Here is a 19,860-nt window from a genome sequence, read left to right on the forward strand (position 1 = left end):
GACCAATGGCCATCACAACTGCTCACAAAAATATGTGATCTTGTCAGCATACACTTTAGTAAAGATTTGCTAAAGTTGTGGCTCCAGCAACTTCTGGGGAATGCTCAAGCTGTTTTGGCCTTGCCACAATTTGTTGACATGGCTGATAAAATACGCAAGCTGATCATGTTGCATGCTTTGATTGATTGACAGGAGTAGTTCTTGAGCATGACTTCAATTGAAAAACAGAGGACCTAACAATACAAGAGAACAAACTCTCCATCCTGGTATTTGCAACACCCGAGAAGGTGCAGATCATTCAGAATTTTCCACAGCCACAAACAATCTCTGTACTATGTTTTGTGACAATGTTAAACTTCTACTGCTGCTTCCTTCCAAATGCTGCAGCCATTCAAGCACCTCTACACATTTTGTGAAAGGCATTGAAAAGAATGATAAACAATGTTCCATGGGCTACAGAAGCAATATCTGCCTGCATTCAATCAATGCAAAGCAGACCTAGGAAAGGCTGCCAAACTGGCATTCCAGCCAAGTAACAGCAAGTTATCCTTAATGGTCAATGCTTCATATCTTGCAATTGGATCTGTTCTCCAATGTCATACCAACCAAGGTCCACGTCCTCTTATCTTTTTCTCTCGTAAACTGACAGATGCAGAACAGAAGTATAACACCTACGACAGAGAACTTCTTAGTATATATGCATCAATCAAACATTTTTGACACCAACTGGAAGAAAGATACTTTATCTTAGCAACCACTGACTACTAATTTTTGCCTTTGACAAAAAGTTTACATTCTGTTTTCCCCACCAACTCCGTCAACTCAACTTTATTGTTTAATTTAGCAGAGATATCAGACACACATGGCTCTGAGAACACTGTAGCTGACACACACACTCTTGGATCAACAGCATCCAACTACTCCCGTCTGGACTTTGCCGCAATAGCCCATGGGCAAAGTAAGAATGAAGTTTCAAAAACTAATATCAACTAACAACCCTCTGAATCCTGCCACTCCAACCCAAGAACCAACCACCACAATTTGGTCTGGATGATGCATTCAGTTTAACTGTAGATACCTTTGAGCTGTGCATCATTGGCACTGGGGTGTACTTGTGACATGAGACCAGAGGCCAACAGGGCACGCAAGGTGGTATAAAAGGAGATGACAATCTCTTCCCTGACACTTTTTCCTTACTCTTATACTTGGCAATGAGACAACCAAAAAGGTATTGGAGGCACTTCACACTTCCCAATAGTGGGATTCATTTGTTAAAAGAAAATAAACTGTTGCCATTCTGAAAACAGAATTGGTTTTTTCACTAACATCAATTTTCTAATATAGAATAAAATAAATATAGAAGTAAAACAAACCCGATTTAAACTTTTTAATTATCAAGTCCTAAGACTTCTTAAAATTATAAGAAAAAAATGTTTTGGGGCTCCAGAATCATGGATCATTTGTAAGTTTTCGAGCATTGACTAGTAAAGTTGCTTTAATTTGGCTGAATAAGCAAATGACAGCCTGTGTCGTTTGAAACTGGCTATGTCATTGGTTCGACTATTAGGCTATTATTATAGTGCAACCATTGAATGTTGTTTTATTATGCAAGGCACCTAATTGGCGTCGACAACAGATCATCTATGATAGACAATTGATGATACTGAAAATCAAAATGACATTTTAATTTTCAATATCATCAATTGAGAATGCGTTCCTAAAAATGCAGTTCTAATAAAGTATATAAGGTGTGTTTTCATGTAGCTAACCAAAAACTGGTTGTTCAGCTATATTTTACATCATCACTTCTTGTTTGTTGAGGAATGTATTGTTTACCTGTTAGCAAAAGGCATTATCCACAACCTATTAGTATATTAGTTTCCTTAACCAAAATGCTGAACAACTTGACTTATTGCTTCTGTTGATGACAGAATTGACAAGAGGACATAAAAACACTGTTAAATAGACAATAAAGAGGGTTATAATCCTAGCTTGTACTATATTAAGTATTATCTGATATGAACTTTTAGCTGTATAAACTTACATAAAATAGCCATATCAGTACTTATCTAGCATAAAACCAAAATTACCACTGGTCTTACATCATGCATGAGTAGATTAAAATGATGATGCAATTATTTATTGTGACATCACAATGTCAGGCTGCAATTTTTAATTTATTTCATTTAAAATATATGCTCCACCTCAAATTAGTAGTGGTTTGCCCCTGTACATCATACTTTTCCATTAGCAATGGAGTCATGCTTGTTATCTATCTAATTAACACATTTCAAGGCAAAATTTTTGAATTGAAATAACATGACTTCTGGTTAGCATCGGAAACTCGTATATAGTTAATCAGGGCCTCCTGCCCCTAAGATTTCCATATCTAGTCTTGTCTTTCATCTATCTAACTCCATTCTCGAGATTAAGGAAAGAGTGGGAATTTATAGGTCTATAATTTTTTTCAAATTGCATCCCAATAATGAAAATTCTGATTGAGAGAACTTTATTTTAGGTAAAAGTTTTTAAATGACTCAAAACTTTCAACTCTAAAAATTTTTGGGTCATTTCTGTGATACCTGAACTGTAGATGCTTCTAATAATAATGTGTGTCACTGTCTCTGATAATTCCATCTGGAGAACAGCATAGACATGGCATTTCTGGGCAATGCATTCTTCATTGAACAGATATCTGAAGAGTTTTCTATCAGTATACTCTATTTGTATCAGCTGGAGATATGTATTTGTTTGTTTTTCTATATCTTTTTCTTGTTTCAAAAACGTTGCTTGTTTATATTCTAATTTTAAATATTTTGGATTGCTGCTTTTTTCACATGAGAATGTGATTTAATGTTTGTTGTTAAAAATTTTTTAAAGCTTTGGTTAATATTGTATTGGTTTAAAAGTAAGAAAATGTAAATATATTGATATCATTCAACCAAGGGCATATCCAATGAGAGTTCTTATAGTGATACCAAATCATTCAGTCTTGATACCAAAGCATTCAGTCTTGTTACTTAAAAATTCAATAATGCATATTGTATGACTTCAATTAGGCAAGATTTGGCAACTAAAATAATGTTAAGGTAATTGAGTAACAAACACTAAAAAAATTTTTTGGCTTGGTCTTCCCAAATCTGCCTTGAACAGCACCTGTATTCTCAAAATCCTGGATATATCACTGCAGTTAACATGTGCATGATATAATACTTTAAGAAAATTGAACAATCATTTCATTTTAAAACAGTGTTTATAATCAATCTAATTTTTGAGATACAATATATATATATATATATTTTTTTAACTTTAAATTTATTGCTACATATACTATATTTGATTGATTATCCCCTCATAAATATTTTCAGTTGTTCAAAAATATTTAATTGTAATTAAGTGATAATTAGATTTAAAATATTAATTATAATTTGTGTTATAAAATTCAGTTATAAATAAATAAATTTTAATTATTATTACAGGAATTTTGAATGTGAATCTCAAATATGTTAGTAAGAGAAGCACTGTGTGTTTGCTTATTCCATGTTGTATTACCATTAATTCTCTTAGTAGGTAAGTTTTTACTGTAAAAAAATATGCATCCTGTTCAAGTTTTAATGGAACAATTTTATTATATAATTCTGTGAAATGAATTATTTATCTCAATTTAAAAGATATTTTTAAACATGAAATAAAGTAAAAAGCTTCATATTCCAAACTAGGAAAGTCTATAGAAATTAGATAAAATCTTGCAGATTGAAAACTTAAAATTATTCAAAATAAAAATATTTTTAATAGCAAATTTTGAAAGTTATTGGATGCCAGTTATAGCTAGACTTGCCAGTTCTCAAAATTGGTAAAATGAGACAGGGTTTTTTATGTTAATAATAATGAATATAAAAATGGTTTATCCATTGAATTGTTTGTTGCTAGAAATATAAAAACCGGAAAAAAATGCTATCCAACACTGCTTGCTATTCTGAACAGGAAATTATGAGTTGTTATTTTATTATTGCACACTAGATGATAATAATTTGTATAGTTATGAAAACAAAAAATATTTCAAATTGAAAAAATGGTTTAAACTAGACACATTCAGATTTTTACTATAAGAGCTAGTCAAATTAAATATTTTCTGGAAACATGAGTGTCCATAGAGGAGGGACAAATGGTGCATTTCTCCTTCCCTGGGAACAAGTAAAAAAGAGCTTGGAAACCAATAATTACATCAATAAATTTTTATTTAATTATTTAATTTTTTGTTTTTTACAAGTAAATTATAGATTGCATCAATACAAAAAGATAGATAAAGCAGTCCATAGTTAATTAAGAGTGTAAGGTTACATATCAATCACTTTTACAATTAAAATTTGTGGAATTTTTACTTGTTCCCAGAGAAGGAGAAATGCACCATTTGTCCCTCCTCTATGGACACTCATGTTTCCAGATAAGATTTTAACTATTATGAGAAAAAAGCTATGTGGTAATATAGTTTTTCATGAAGATGTCCAAGATAAGACAGCAGATGCCATAATTATCTCAGATAAATTAAGATGATTGGTCATCCTAATTGCAATGTACATTGAAATACATAAAATTACTAAAATTGATATATTAAATAAGATAGCAAAAAAAGAAATGCCTTTAAAATGTAATGATATAAAATAATATAGGTTATAATAATAATCTTAAATTTTTTTCTTATGAACTACTAACTTATTGGTCTTTTTACCTGTGGGCACTTAGAAAACCCATAAAGGGGTGGCTAGGTGTTGAGGGACAGACTATCCCTGAATAATTTTGGGCTCTTTTTACTACCTGGATTTGATCCCAGGTTCTGCAAAGTGGTAAGCTCAGGGTTGGAATTAAATGGAGTTTAAGGTGATTTTAAACTCTCCTTGACTTGTTCAACATTTATAGAGTGAGTTTTCTCAATATCCCTTGTATCCATATATATTGAGATATACAAAAAATTAAAATTATTAAAATTTTTTGATAATCTTAGAAAAGCAAATATAGGAAACAAATCAAAATGAGAATAATTGGAATGCTTAAGCTGAAAAGGGATTCTTTGAAAATGATTGGAATCTATAACCTGAACAGAATTTCTTTCTAAGAAATAACTTCAGCTTGAGTTATTTCATTTTTGACAATACAACCCATTGTGAATATTAAAAAAAGATCTAATCAATGACAAACCTAAGGGCATATCCACATATTTGGTATTTGCCAAAATATTTGCTTTTTACCAAAGTATTTTCCAGTGTTTATCACTTCATGAGCATACATGTACTGTACACACACATGATTACTTACCAAGCATTCCTTATGAGAATAATGAATATTCATCTGAGATGTAGAAAATGGACAAATCTCAAACAATAATTTGCACTGCTGCTTTTATACATATGAATAGTTCCTATCTGTTAATGAAAAAATAAGATGGTGGATAGTATCACTTCACCAAAGCAGATAAATGTGAATGTGAAAAAGAAAATAATTTAAAAAAAAAAACAACACAATAAAAATGTAATAAACAAAATAAACTAAATATTTAAACTATAAACCAAATTGAAAAAAAATTATAGGACTAAAATGGCAACATGATGAGAAAAACCAAAAAAATACACAAATGTATGGATGGACAATATATGTGGAGGTAAATAATTGTCTCCTTTGATTCAATACAATTTACCTATGGATGGACAATATGTGTGGAGGTAAATCATCATCTTTGATTCAGCACAATTTACCAACAGGAATTGGGAAAAGGCAAATATTGAATATTTGACATGAGTAAATCATGCACACTACTCGGTATTCACCAAATGTTTGTTTGGCACTTGGCAAATAGTGAATATGTGGATGCACCCTAATACAGGTATCTTTTGCTTTACCAAAGTTTGCTTTATGTTACTTTGCTTTTATGAAAAACATCAGTACCTGTTTTAGCTCACTGAAAGAAATCCAAAGAATTTTGCTGTTAGGAAAAAAGTGTAAAGCAAGAATAGCATAATTAACAGTAACAAATTCATGTTTGTTTATAATTATTCAATTTTTTTTTTAATTTGTATTTTTTATATATTTTCTTTTTTCTTTTAATCTTTATTTAAGATGTTGATGGAAACTCACATCTGCATCAGTTTGTTTATGAATTTTATGTTTTATATTATATTGGGTTGTTTGGAAAGTAATTTTGTTTTTTTACCGTGGAAAAAAAAACAATATTTTTATAATAAATAAACATTTTATTGAATTATATATTGACCATTTTGGTCAAATATCTGTTGTCATCGTTTCTGGTAGTAGCATGATTTCACATTTATAAAAGTTTTGATTGTTGCTTACAAAAAACTGATCCAAGTGATTTTTGACATTGTCATTTCAAGTAAATGTCTTACAGTTAAAAAAAATTTATATAGACCAGAAAAGTAATAATCTGAGTGTACTGGATCTGGCGAATATGGTTGGTATGATAGCAAGTCCCATCTAAGTTATAACAGTTTCTGACGAGTTACCTAACTTGTGTGAAATTTGACATTGTCATGGTAAAACACTACACCTGTTTTGTTGATCAATTCTGGCTGCCTTTTCTGTTTGATGATATTACTCGATTTATTTACTCAATGGCAGTACACTTTCAAATCAATTGTTAAATTGTCTGGTAAAAGCTCCAAAAAAAATTTTCTTAAAATCCCACCAAAGAGAACATCTCTGTTTAAGAACATGTTGAACCCATATATCAAGCTTTGAAACGAAACCAATTTGTTTTAAGTAATCATAAACAGTTCAATTTGACAAATTTAATCTCTTAGTGATTTCACATGTTGTTATTCGGCAGTTTGCTTCAATCAGTACCTTTATTTTGTTTTCATTGGCTTCAACTGGCCATCCAGAACATGGTGCATCTTCAATATTGAAATTGCCAGAACGAAATTTTGTAAACCAGTTTTGGTACTGTCGTTCTGTCAATACATCTTCTCCATACACATCACACAATTTTTTTTCTTTCTTGAACAGCATTGGTAATAAAAGAGCAAAATATGCCAAAAATGCTGCTTTCAATCTTCCATATTTGATGGGACACAAAATTAAACAATTGCACAAAATCAAACAAAATTTTTTACAAGTAAGCTTTAAAATGCCAGCTGTCAAAATATATATTGATAATACGGTTTAGAATAAAAATGGCACAAAAAATATGACTAATCCGTCTAGTGGTAAAAAAAATGAAATTACTTTCTGAACAACCCAATATTAACCAGGTCTATCCAGAAGGGTGTTTATGGTGCTGCAGTACTCCCTTGATATCAATGCTCCAGTTTTGTTACACTAAAATAAAAATAGATATAATAATGCATATTACATGTATAATGACTAAAAATAGATAAGATTAGATAACTAATGTAATTTTAAGGTATTTGAGTAATATTCTCCAAAAAAACAACACAGAACACATACCTTGCTTTCCCTGAATATGCCTTGAGCAGTATCCATATTCTCAAAATCCTGGATATACCAGATATAGACTTGTATATTAATAAGTATACATTTGAAAGGCAGATAGTTTTTTTAATCTGTTTAAGCCACACAAAAATTCACAATATAAGAAAAATTAAAATAATAATAAAATACAAGTTATAAAATTTTAAAATCTATAAAAATATCAACTTAGAAAATTGTAATAGTAAAATTCTTATCAGAAATATTATAGCATTAAATACAGATAGAAATACAGAAAGATACAATAAAGAGTATTAAATAAACTTTAACTAAATATAAATATACAGTAAACTTTAATTAAATATATATTAAAAATGAATTGTGTTTAAGTATAAACAAACTAAACTGAAGAGTAATATAGGCTACATATTTACTTATGTACTGTATAAATTAATGTATTATAAAAATAAACAATCACTTAATAAACTGATACTTATTTTGTATCAGACTTACACATTGGTATAATAATATAAGTAAAACATAATATTAAAATACTTAGTGACAATTATTATTTATTTTTTATTAGCTGGAATATTGCGATACAATGCATTCTCAATTATCTACATAATTTTATTATTGTTGGCACCTTTAATACCTAGTTCATTGGCTTTTACTAAAGGTTTGTAAGATTTCAAATTTTATATTATTAATTAATGTTAATAAATGTTATCAATTTAATATTAAATTTGTGTAGAAATAATGTTATATTAAAGTTCACTTACTGTTATGTTTCTTCAATGTATGTGTTTATTACAAAGTGTAAAATTTGATATATTTATAAAGGTAATGAAAGAGACTTAGGAATAATTTTATGTAATTAGTTAAAGAATCACAACAAAATAAAAATCTAGCAACACTTTCCAAAAACTTTGCCTGTGGTGCAATTGTTATATTTTATTAAAAAAAACTTATATAATTAATTATTTTCAAATGGCAAAAAGCTTAATTTTGAAGATAGGGATAAGTTTTATAAAAAACTGTAAATGTCATTAATGAGTAAAATCTTCATCAAGTCTAATTCTTCTCAAAATACAACACACTACCCTTCTATATCTCCCCACTCCTTTGACCTTTAACCACCAAAATTTAATAGCATCAATTCCCCTAATATATAAATTTCTCTGCAAATTTTTAGAAATTTTTTGACATTAAGCATGGGAGTTATTAACTTTCAAGGTGAGAAAAATTGTGCCCCCTTTCAGACATCCTTATGTATAAAAAAATACTCTGAAGTCTTTTTCATTTCTCAACGTTTTAAGGTCCCAAGTCCAAAAGTGTGAAAATCTTGGGAGGTCATGTTTTGACTAATTGCCAACTTTTCCTTTGTTACATATAACAGAACCAGGAAAGTAAAAGATTATTTATTAGACTGGGATAGATATTTTTGTGAATAAATGAATAGTTTTTAGAGGAAAATTTCAAAATTTTATTCTCTATTATAGTGGTTCTCAAACAGTACTGCAAGAGATGGCTAAATGACCACAAATACAGTATTATGAAAATATATATTAAAAATTTTGTACGAAGATTTACTATATTCATGATAGAGTAATAGCTAAATTGGTTATAGTCCTATAGTATAGTAGCTATTTATAATTTAAAATATCAATACATTAATATATTGATTTGCACCAGAAAAATTTTTCACAGTATTATTCACTAACAATTTTTCACTGAGTAAAAAATTTGAGTAATACTACTTTATTATATATTATTCCAATGTAGTTTATTCCTTTTAATTTTTAATATTAGTATAATTTTTACAACATTGTGATTACTATCTGTGTTGTGCTGAAAAATTAATATTCAGGCTTTGAAAGCTAATTAAAATTTTTGTTAAGTTTTCATGTGATCCACATTTTATATATAACTATAACACACATAAGATTTGCTTTCATAACTAATTTGTATTTGTTAATGAAATTTGTTAATTTTTGTCATTTATATTATATAGAAAGGTTCTAATTTTGCATTTTTTACATTTCTTTGCAATCAAAAGATAAACAATATACAAGTTAAAGCATTATTTATAATCATGTGATGAATTTCAAATTTTTTTTCTTCTTTTATATAAATCATTTTTTCATTATCTCCTTTATAAATATGTCAAATTTGAAAATGTACCAATAAATGACTTTTGCTGCAGATATATAAAAGCAGAACTTTTCTGTATATGATTAGATCATACAATATGTTTATTATACACACACAGACACAATAGATAGGATAATATAGATATACTATAATATAATAAAATATTTCTATATATTAATTTTATATGTGATTAAGAAATAATGAAATATGTTGAAATTTTTTTAGGTTATACTGGATGTTATCTAAAATGTGTTATAGGAATAAGTGCTTTGTTTTGCATTTTCCAAGTTATTTTTCAAGTTGTTTTAATCAGCTTAGGATCTTATGGATCATTTATCAATTATTGTATGTATTTAAGTTTATTTGTTTTTTTATTTATTTAGCTTATGTTTTATGAAATTAATGCACTTTTAGGGAATAGTGGTGTATTCTTTCCCTTTAATATGATGAATATCTGGGGGGAACTGAGAGATAAAGTCTAACTTAGCTACCAGGAAGAACACTTGTCATGCTTATCTGCAAATGTATAAATAAGCAATTTATTATCTATGAAAATTGAACAAATGCAGTCTTTCATCATGGGCCTGAAATACCTAATTAACAGTACAAACCCAAGAGTTCTGTTATAGGCACTCTACCTGTGTTTGGCTGTAGTGAGTTTACAAGAAAAAAGGCAAATGATCTCCATTCACTTTGCTGACATTTGTTCTATTTTCAGGCAACAACTACAAAATCTTTTCCAACTCTCTGATATTAAAAAGCTTATCCTCATCTCCCACCCTAATGGGTGTATACCATCCCTGGTATAAATCCATTATTTTGTAAAGTTGTCGACGGGTGGAAAAGTCAAGAGGTTTGAGGGATCGCAAAGGGTCATATGTGGGCAAATGGCACTCCTGAGACAGACTACAATTACAAGAAACTGTTTATTTGATATGAAAGGAGCTTACAAGATTTTCGTGATCTTGGAAGTTCTAAGTCAGCAGCGGCCTTTAGGTCTTCCTCTCCTTTCCAAGATAGTCCCAAAAGGAGGAGTGTCCCTGGTTCATGAATGACAATTTCCTTGACATCTCAACTACTCTGCGATGATGTGGTTGACTTCTGGTGATGGAAAGATGTCCATCTGAGGACCAGAGACAAAGATGGGCACGAGACACACACACAACAATTGGTCTGACACTTTGAACTTTCGGGAGAAAAAGCTGTCATGTCCTTGAATTTTTGGGTTTTTATTCATTTCTATCCTCAATTACCCATTCTGATTGGTTGCTTTTTCTTATTCTCACTTTCTAAGAGGTTGATAACTCATTACTAACTGTAATGAAATATCAGCTTAGATCACAGGAGAGATCAAAATTGATGTTTAATTTGATCCCCAACCAGAGATGGTTGATCTTGTTGCTTAGCCAAGACTTAATAACATACCGTCCACTAGAAGAAAACATACATCTATTATCTGTAATAAACCAACTTTGGATGACGATTGTGTTTTTACTGCAAAATCACATATGCAAAATGAAAAAGTACACAATAGCCAACTGTTCTATTTTTATTATTTAAAAAATTTCATATCAGAATATAGTCAAACCTCAGTTTTCAAACAAACTGGTTTATGAACAGAATTTTGAACTCATAATTGCACCAATTGCCAAACGATAATTTGGTTGCCAAACGAGCTACTCGGCAAGAGCCAGCCAGCCATAGGTTAGAGAAACAGATGATCAATTCCCTATACTTCCTATGTTAAAGTCGATGGCCTGACCAATCAGTGACAGGACTACTAATTCAGAAGTTAGTTTTGCTGAGATTGCCTTGCATCATTAGACATCACAACATGAATCATCAATAATGTTGCTATCTATTTAAATTAGATTTTAATGCACATGTATGGAAGATACTAATTATGTTCTTCAGTGCATGCCATAATTGAATTTAAATCAAATTAATTTATAAAAACTATGTTAATTGACATTCATGTAATACAGTGGCATGCAGTGACATTTTATGATAGGGAAGCTATATTTCTGTAAGAAGCAGACTTCCAGGGGTAATCAGTTAATTGCGCATCAGTGATGGTCTAGGATCCATTCGTATTTGTTTGTTCGATAAACCAGTAAAAACCGTAGACTTCTCTAAATGTATTTTTAATATCACAATTACATTCTGAATCACTAGCCATGATATAAGGGCTACAATTAAAAATAAAATAATAAAAACTTACTCGGTGAAATAAAATATATGGTGGATGTACTGNAATGATAATTAAATATAACTTTGTAAAGAAATGTACATAAAAATAACATAAAATATTCTTTACTTTTTAAATCTTAAAACAATCCACTTAGTCAAATAACTCCCTATGAGCAGCTAATGGATGGAATCAGAGTAGGTTGCAGTGTGTGCATACATGCAGACTGCGAAATCCCGAGGGTGCTCATACTGGTAATGTCTTTTGTCACATCACTATTATACCTCAAAGGACACAACACGGTTGTTGTAAATTTTAAATGTTTTTTGCCATAGCTGTTAAAATCTAATTATGTTAAACTTAATAGATTGTTCATTGTTTGTTTTCTAATGCGTTTTAGGACCAGGTGTCCACAGAAATTTCCAAAATTTACAACTTTTCATTCACTCTCATTAAACTGGAAAGATTTCTGTCTTTATTACATCAACAAAATCAGTCTCCATTGTACTTGGCTAGAGATTGGTTCGGTTAAGCTTTTGTTTAAGTAAACTTCCAGCTCTTTCAGCAGGGTTTTATTTATGTCCCTAATTCCATAATCTCTTAATTATTTAACTACTCAAGTAAAAATAAGTTGAAACCGGTTACTTTGTACTTGAATATTTGCAGTCTTGGGAAAGAAGTGGAAAGACAAATTTTTATGACAACAGATAGATAAATCATAAATTTAAGGAAAATAAATTCTATAGCTTTTTCTGTACCTTGTGCATCTCATTCATTAAANAAGAAATGTACATAAAAATAACATAAAATATTCTTTACTTTTTAAATCTTAAAACATTCCACTTAGTCAAATAGCTCCCTATGAGCAGCTAATGGATGGAATCAGAGTAGGTTGCAGTGCGTGCATACATGCAGACTGCCAAATCCCGAGGGTGCTCATACTGGTCAATGTCAAATGCCTCTTTTGTCGCATCACTATTATACCTCAAAGGACACAACACGGTTGTTGTAAATTTTAAATGCTTTTTGCCATAGCTGTTAGTTAATTAAAATCTCAATATGTTAAACTTAATAGATTGTTCATTGTTTGTTTTCTAATACGTTTTAGGACCAGATGTCCACGGAAATTTCCAAAATTTACAACTTTTCAGTCACTCTCATTAAACTGGAAAGATTTCTGTCTTTATTACATCTAATATTATAACAAAATCAGTCCCCATTGTCTTGGCTAGAGATTGGTTCGGTTAAGCTTTTGTTTAAGTGAACTTCCAACTCTTTCAGCAGGGTTTTATTTATGTTCCTAATTCCATAATCTCTTAATTATTTAACTACTCAAGTAAAAATAAGTTGAAACCGGTTACTTGTACTTGAATATTTGCAGTCTTGGGAAAGAAGTGGAAAGACAAATTTTTATGACAACAGATAGATAAATCATAAATTTAAGGAAAATAAATTCTATAGCTTTTTCTGTACCTTGTGCATCTCATTTATTAAATTTAGTTGTAAATGATGCTGCCAAAGTAACATTTAGTTTTTTAACATTGTACAAGAATTGTGCAATGTTTTTTTCTGCATCCCCTTATAGCTGGGAGATACTAAATCGTAATATCACTAGTGTAAGTAATACAAAATGGGAGAGCATAATAAAAGCAGAATAAATATTAGTATAATAAATATAAATACAACTTTTTTACAAAGAAAAATTCTTTGTTTCAGTCATTTTTTTGTTGTTGCACCATCAGCAGTTCATAAAAAACACAAATACTCACGGAGACGACCTTCCTTTTTAGGCTACTACCTCCGTAGTTAAAATGCAATGGTTCTGCTGATGGTGCAAACAACGAAAAAATGACTGAAACAAAGAATTTTTCTTTGTAAAAAAGTTGTATTTATATTTATTATACTAATATTAAGTAATCGTTGGCCATGTAAACTTATTATTTTTATTCAGAATAAATATATCAAATATTTTAATGGATTTTTTAAAACTCCTGTCAACTATACAGAACTATCATAAAAACATACGAATAAATTACTATTGGTTCGATTAAGTTATAAATCTACTAGCGATTCACATAATGGGGCGAGGGCAGCCAAATATCTAGCAGGCAGGCGGCTAACAGCCCAGAACTGATCCTGGAGAGAATTATTGGAAGTGTTATACAATATTTTGGTGTGTAGCTTTGCATGAGGTTGGTGCACTGTAAAGTGCATGCGCAAATGTGTATAATCTGGCTTCTTGGAAGCTGTCCCGTATTCAACAATACAGTGCTTCATTCCACCACCGATATTCAAATATACAATAGCAATTCGTATCGTTTTTTTCACATGTAGTATAGAAATTTGTAATAAGATACATAATGTGGTTATAATAAAATATTAATTTTAATTAATTCAAAGTGCATTAAAATATGAAAATACAGGTAATTGCACAATATGTCGTCATATTTTAGAAAATACAAGGAAAGCGGCACTTCCACTGCTTTCAAGGACGGCATGCCACTGATGTAATATAAATGGCATCCAAGAATTTTTGTTTAATGATACATAATCAAATTAAATGACAAAAACTTTATTATTAAATATAATTTTATTATTTCTCATTAGTACACAATTGGCATTCAGCATTATATTTAACAGTATTAATTAAATGCAAGAACTTTTAATGAACACCTTTTTAGAAAGGTAATGAATACAATTAAAAAAGTTTCAAAAAATGTGGTCTGAAGACCACAGAAATACCCATTCCTTTTTTACACTGTGGCTCATCCAAGGGGCTGGTTACACAACAGACACATGTGGTCTTCAGACCACAAGGCTTTATTTTGGGGTCAGGAATGGATTAAACCATTTTATATTGCTTCTTATGGTAAAATTTGTTTTGGTTTTAGAACAACTTTCAGGAATGAATTGTTTGAAAACTGAGGTTTGACTACTACATTTTTCAAATTAACAAGTTTATCACTGACTTTTTTTAACTTCAATGTAATTCTTTGCTCTACAAGTTAAGCTTGTCTTTGCTTTAATATAAAACTTACATATAATTTTTGCTTTTTACTCCCTGCAATATGGACAGGTACTGTACTTATTATTTTAGTAAAATTTTGATTGACTGATTAAAATAAAAGTGCTATCAGTTTTCATTAGATACAGATTTCTAAAAAATTTAATATTTAAATGAAAAATCTTCTAATGTTTTTGTTCCATTTGTTTAGATCTAATTCTTAAATTTTTAAACTGTTTAAATATGTTTATTAGTTTATTAATAAATAATAATTTTATAAATTATATGACTTAAAAAATAATAACAACAACTTTTGCAGGTAAATGGGATGGCTATTTATTTGGATTAATAGGATTAAATAGACTTGATCAGCTTGACTTGTTACATGCCATTCGTTTGATTGGACTAGATCTTTTAGTACTTTTACTCTCAATTTTCATCTTAATAATTTGTAAATGTCTTGAAAGAGGTAAATACCAAAACACCTTAAAAATCAGACAAACTTCAGGATTATCTTTTATTTTAAATGAAATATTAACTCTTGTATTTATGATAACTACTGCAAGTTTACAACCATCTGTTATTTCTTTTGTATATTTTTTATCATTCTTTGCAATATGTACTTTGTTAGCTTGGAATTTAAATCTATTATTTCAGTATAAATATACTATATTTAAAGTCCCATTATTTATATATTGTGGCATTCATTTCATCATTTTATATATATATCAATTCAATATACTACAACAATTCATTCACCATCAAAGTTTTTATGCAAGGTAAGAAAATATTTAATATCCTTTTCTTATCTTTATTTAATTTATAACATTTTCATTTTTTTGTAATTTAAATAATAAAACGAAAAAATATATATATTTGAACTGTTTTCATTTTTACATTTTAAACATTGTTGGCATGTTTCAACTGAATATCAATTTTTATCTTAATATATGTATTTATAAATTGTTTTATAAATTAATAATTCTATTTCATTTCACTTTTAGATTATTTGGCCTTATTAGGTACATTGATTTAAATTGTAATAATGTTCGAATTTTACAATATTTAAATCTAAATTGGAGTACTCTTATACATCCTTTGGCACTAATATGTTTATATTTTACACTTGTAACAACGTTTCGCATAAGGATACTTAATCCAATGGTAATTACTTTTAGAATTATATTATACCATATAAATATATAGATTTAAATAGTTATAAAGTTATAAAATACAAATAGAATTGAACATTTTTGAATTTTTTGGTCAGAATCAACTTTTTGTTTTATTGATTTTCATAACAAATAAATATATCTTATGAATGATTCATTGAAATTTAGGGGAGAAAAGTTTATTTTAGTGTTAATTTAGTTTTCAGAACATTTATAAAACAAAATACCTTATACAGTGGTACCTTATACTTTGAACAACTCTAACTTTAAATGCTTCAGAATTCAAACACCAAATTCAACAAAAATTTGCTTTAGAGTTGAAACAATGCTTCACAGTTTGAACTGTGCACTGAATGAATAATACACTGGAAATGTAAAATTAGCTTCTGAACAAAGAATATAATCTCCAATTAGCAATAATGTGTTAAAATTCACAACTGTTATAATTAAATTACACATCTATGTTAAGTAACCCCAACTGTAAAAAAATACCTGTTTAACAAATATAACTTTTACTTATTAATTATGCTATCTGAGAAATGTATGGAAGAAACAAAGTGTAACTAGTAAGAGGAAGGCTTGAAAAAGACTAAGATGAAAAAGGAACTTGTAAGCATGAAAGCAATGTACTGTATATGTGGCAAATCTGGTGGCCATGTTTAAGATGCCAAAGTTGATGGTATGCAACCAGTAAATACAATTTTCACTTTATTATATATTATTTATGTATTTTATTTATTGTTTTTGTGTTTTAATTTATTATTGGGACATTTAATTGTGATATTTTTACCTTAAATTATGTGTATTTGCTGTTTTAAGTTTATTGAAAAGGGTATTGTTTAGGGTCTGGAAATGTATTAATTTGCTTCCATTATTTCTAATGGGGGAAAAACTTCTTTAGAGTTCAAACAGTCTTCTGGAATGAATTAAATTTGAAGTAGGAGGCACTGCTGTAATAATTTTAAAAGCAGATGACTAATCAGCTTCTGTTATATTATTGCATTGAATTTTTTGTGAAGAAAAACATTTTATTATTTTTTTAAAGTTATTGACAAATATTTCAAAAATAATAAAATTTTAAAAAATAACTAAAAATATTTTTTGAGACACTTAATTTAATACTTAATAAATTTTTTTAATTTTTATAAATATATCTAATACAGCGCTGTCCAACTTATCATAGCCCGCGGGCCATATTTTTTTCACCGAACATTTCGGGGGCCGAGAAGGTTTGTGATGGCTAATTGGTCGGCCGGGAATCACGTCACATCACATTTGCATAGTGCTACGGTTCAGTAAGCACTAATTGGTCATCGAGTCCGATGTTGACGCTATAAAAAGGCGACAGTTCGACACACCGGATATACGTCACTCTCGTCTAAGTTCGACTTGGGAANCCTTAAATTATGTGTATTTGCTGTTTTAAGTTTATTGAAAAGGGTATTGTTTAGGGTCTGGAAATGTATTAATTTGCTTCCATTATTTCTAATGGGGGAAAAACTTCTTTAGAGTTCAAACAGTCTTCTGGAATGAATTAAATTTGAAGTAGGAGGCACTGCTGTAATAATTTTAAAAGCAGATGACTAATCAGCTTCTGTTATATTATTGCATTGAATTTTTTGTGAAGAAAAACATTTTATTATTTTTTTAAAGTTATTGACAAATATTTCAAAAATAATAAAATTTTAAAAAATAACTAAAAATATTTTTTGAGACACTTAATTTAATACTTAATAAATTTTTTTAATTTTTATAAATATATCTAATACGTTACATTCCTTAATATAAAATTATAATTATTATATTAAGTCTTTTTTTTTTTATTTAAGTTTTTAAGAAATGAATGCATTGAAAATTCACGTAATTCAAAACAAGTATCAGATCAGCATAAGTCATTTGATAATACGAGAGAGGACATTTCTATAGTAAACCTTGAAGTGCATAGTAATAATGAAACTAATGAAAATACTCAAACTATAAAAACTGAAAAACGAGTACATGAAAAAACAGTTTTGTTTGCTAACTTTTTTTGTAAATTTATATTTAAAAGAAGTTATGTGGCAACTATAATTATTATGATGGTAAGTTAATTTTTTAAACTGTTTAAATATGTTTATTAGTTTATTAATAAATAATAATTTTATAAATTATATGACTTAAAAAATAATAACAACAACTTTTGCAGGTAAATGGGATGGCTATTTATTTGGATTAATAGGATTAAATAGACTTGATCAGCTTGACTTGTTACATGCCATTCGTTTGATTGGACTAGATCTTTTAGTACTTTTACTCTCAATTTTCATCTTAATAATTTGTAAATGTCTTGAAAGAGGTAAATACCAAAACACCTTAAAAATCAGACAAACTTCAGGATTATCTTTTATTTTAAATGAAATATTAACTCTTGTATTTATGATAACTACTGCAAGTTTACAACCATCTGTTATTTCTTTTGTATATTTTTTATCATTCTTTGCAATATGTACTTTGTTAGCTTGGAATTTAAATCTATTATTTCAGTATAAATATACTATATTTAAAGTCCCATTATTTATATATTGTGGCATTCATTTCATCATTTTATATATATATCAATTCAATATACTACAACAATTCATTCACCATCAAAGTTTTTATGCAAGGTAAGAAAATATTTAATATCCTTTTCTTATCTTTATTTAATTTATAACATTTTCATTTTTTTGTAATTTAAATAATAAAACGAAAAAATATATATATTTGAACTGTTTTCATTTTTACATTTTAAACATTGTTGGCATGTTTCAACTGAATATCAATTTTTATCTTAATATATGTATTTATAAATTGTTTTATAAATTAATAATTCTATTTCATTTCACNAACTGAACTATCAGGCTATTTAGTTTGGTTAAAATTTATATGCAAATTACAATACAAGAGCACTTTTTAGTTCATGAAAAAATTTAAATAAAATAAATATGATTATTGTTTAGGGCAATTATCTCTATAAAGATAGTATGCAAGTTTTATTTGATTCTAAATAAAATATAGTTTAAATCTCTATAATGAATTTCTCTCAGACTTTAACAATTTCTTCCTTTCTCTCTCTTTAATTGTAGGATGCTGCTCCAAATTACACTTCTTTCTGTTATAGAGACTTTACATTATTTGATGCACAGTAATTTAAGACTAAAGTCTTAAATTTAAGTAAAGTACAGTAATTTAAACTAAAGTCTTAAATTACTGTACTTTTGAAAATACATTTCTCTCTTTCTAAAATTTAATTTCTAATGATCTAGTCTGTAAACTTTATCTGTTTCTGAAAAAGTTTTTTTATTTTATCTCCACTCCTGCTAGATTGTTTTTGATTTCAGCTGATAAATATTAAAATAAAATTTATTGTTATAAAAATAAATATCACAAAAGTTTTTTTTATAATTTTATTAATTAAGAACAAATATCTTTACTGACTAAACTTTAGAAGCAAACATCTTTTGACATTTTAAAATTTTACCAAAATACATTGTCAACTGATAGAACTATTTAAATCAGTTATTAATACATAATAAGAATGCTTTAAAAAATTTTCATAAACATTAATTTCAGAATTACATGACAAACAGCTGTTAATAGTTTTGCTGCATNAGGTACACTCCTACCTTACAGAAAAGTCATGCTCTTGAAAGATTTCAGAATTACATGACAAACAGCTGTTAATAGTTTTGCTGCATGATTAAAAAATTTTTCATAAGATTATCTTTTAATAGTGTTTTGATTCTCTATACTCTTATATATTTATATTTACTTTGCTGTTTTCCTTAATGTGATTATATGGAAATGTTGCAGACGTTTATCTATTAGCTATAACTTTTGTGCTTCAGATATATACTGTATGTAATTCATGTTAGCATATTAAC

General features: G+C 28.4%; 1 protein-coding gene across 1 annotated transcript; it reads left to right on the forward strand.

The window, feature by feature from the left end:
• Nucleotides 1-971: 971 nt before the first annotated feature.
• LOC111615068 (piezo-type mechanosensitive ion channel component 2-like) lies at nucleotides 972-18,039 on the forward strand (the record flags this gene model as incomplete). The annotated part of the gene is made up of 7 exons (XM_023356444.1): nucleotides 972-1,228; nucleotides 3,480-3,570; nucleotides 8,027-8,119; nucleotides 9,820-9,939; nucleotides 15,106-15,565; nucleotides 15,791-15,950; nucleotides 17,788-18,039. Coding segments are annotated over exons 2-7 (1,152 nt in total), but the record flags the coding sequence as incomplete, so codon positions are not given.
• Nucleotides 18,040-19,860: the final 1,821 nt, after the last annotated feature.

Source organism: Centruroides sculpturatus, unplaced genomic scaffold (genome assembly GCF_000671375.1).
Source record: "Centruroides sculpturatus isolate CEXI.00-Female unplaced genomic scaffold, Cexi_2.0 scaffold2160, whole genome shotgun sequence".
Taxonomy (NCBI): Eukaryota; Metazoa; Arthropoda; class Arachnida; order Scorpiones; family Buthidae; genus Centruroides; species Centruroides sculpturatus.